Source organism: Babylonia areolata, chromosome 32 (assembly GCF_041734735.1).
Source record: "Babylonia areolata isolate BAREFJ2019XMU chromosome 32, ASM4173473v1, whole genome shotgun sequence".
Classification (NCBI taxonomy): domain Eukaryota; kingdom Metazoa; phylum Mollusca; class Gastropoda; order Neogastropoda; family Buccinidae; genus Babylonia; species Babylonia areolata.
In genome coordinates, this window is record NC_134907.1 from 9,332,638 (window position 1) to 9,334,716 (window position 2,079).

General features: G+C 44.7%; 1 protein-coding gene across 1 annotated transcript in view; it reads right to left on the minus strand.

The window, feature by feature from the left end:
• LOC143276429 (outer dynein arm-docking complex subunit 4-like) overlaps nucleotides 1-1,299 on the minus strand; it is a 25,995-nt gene extending 24,696 nt beyond the window's left edge. The window contains exon 1 of the mRNA XM_076580919.1: nucleotides 1,189-1,299. Coding sequence (XP_076437034.1) covers nucleotides 1,189-1,299 — 111 coding nt within the window. The remainder of the gene's footprint in view (nucleotides 1-1,188) is intronic.
• Between the last annotated feature and the right edge of the window lie 780 nt (nucleotides 1,300-2,079).

Here is a 2,079-nt window from a genome sequence, read left to right on the forward strand (position 1 = left end):
AGAGAAGGAGGGAGAAAGGGAGAGGGAAAAGGAGAGGAGGGGAAGAGAGAGGGGAAAGGGAGACGAACACACGCACAAATGAATGCTACGAGCCGTGACACACACACACGCCATAAGAAGATTCCAATGGAAGGGGGGTGGGGAGGGGGCACAAGGGGAGTGATGTAGAGGGTGAGAGGAGAAAGTGTATGCTTCGTCACATCCAAAAGCCATTTTGAACAGGTCGGTTTTTTTGTGTTTTTTTGTTGTTGTTTTTTTTTTAATACAGAGGACAGAGTTGGTGAGTGCCGGAAATTGACCCAGAGGAAGAGAATTCCAGACAGATGGTGTCTGATACTGAAAATCCCTTTGACCTAATGTCGTAACACTCACACTGCAATAATACGATACTACAACGCAACCGAATCCAATAAAAGTCTAATTTTAGCGTCCTTAATTCAGGGACCTAATTTTTTTACTGGCAATTTTCGTGCATCGATGAAATGATTTTACCACTAGTAGATGTTGTAACCCATTTTTAGTGGTTTTCGACTCTATTTTGCATATTATTTCACCCAGTCCTGATGCTGATTCAATCGCTAAACTAACGTGCCGCCACCTTGCTCTTTCCGTTTTGGGCCCTACGTGTCATGAAATGGTCAACAGACAACATGGCGGCTTGAGACGACAAGTGTCGGTTCGGGTTTCATGTTATGGGCTCAATCGCGTCGTATCATGCCTCAATTTAACTCTCTCCATACGAACGGCGAAAGAGACGACACTAACAGCGTTTCACCCCAATTACCATCATCAAAATATTGCAAGCGGAAGGCTCTTATACTGAAGAGGTGAATGTTGACAAAGAATACCACAATTCTGACGACGGAAGCTAAAGGTTGGGTCATTCAGACACCCACTGGACATCCGAGGGGTCTGTGTAGAGGAGAAGAGAGGACTGGCCGTACTGAGTGAGTTAAAAGACTCGATTACACACAACATGTCATTCCTCATACGCCTCCATTGCAAAAAAGAAAAAAAAAACAAAAAAAACACACACACACAAAACGTTTTATCCATCCCACTTTAGAATCTTAAATCCAGCTCCAGGAATTTAGGATGCAAAAGTAGGACCTTTCGTCTAGATAGGTCCCCAGAATTTTTAGGACGCTAAAAATACGACATCACTCATACAAAATGCAGCCACCATACCCTGGAATACATTTTGAAGGATCGTTCATACTGGTGCTTCCGCTGAAGCATGGCCGCCTGAGTGCGCAGGACGGTGAAGTCTTCTTCCGGTTCATCAGACGAGGAGGACATTGTGCCTCACGAAACTGGGTCACCCACGAATGCTGCACAGATAAGTGCGATTCAGTTCAGTTTAGTTTGGCTGGAAAAGGCCGCGATCCTAGTCGATTGCAGAGGACCCCAGTTCCAGTGTCAGTTTCTCAAGAAGGCGTCACTGTGTTCGGGACAAATTCATATAATATATGACCCCGTGTTCGTAAAGCGCTTACAGAGTTTGGTCTCCGACAGAGGACTTGCGCTATGTGAGTATCCATATCAATCAATCAATCAATATATGAATAAACGAATGAATGAATGAATCAATCAATAAATGATCTGGATACTTATATAGCGTCATCCTCGGTCGAAGACCAAGCTCTAAGCGCTTTTCAAACTCGGGGTCATTTGAACAACAGGTTGCCTACTTTTATTGAGCCGACTGACGGCTGCCACTGGGCGCTCATCATTCGTTTCCTGTGTCATTTCAATCAGGCTTCAGTCACGCACACATAGATTACACACTCAGACAGACATGTAACATTTTACGTGTATGACCGTTTTGTTTATTTACCCCCGCCATGTAGGACAGCCACACTCCGTTTTCGGGGGTGTGCATGCTGGTTATGTTCTTGTTTCCATAACCCACCAAACTAGATTACAGGGTCTTTAACGTGCGTATTTGATTTTCTACGTGCGTATACACACGTAGGGTGGGAGGTGGGGGTGTGGGGGTCAGACACTATCAGATCTGCACATATGTTGACCTGGAAGATTGGAAAAAAAAAAAAAAAAGCTCCACCCTTTACCCACCAG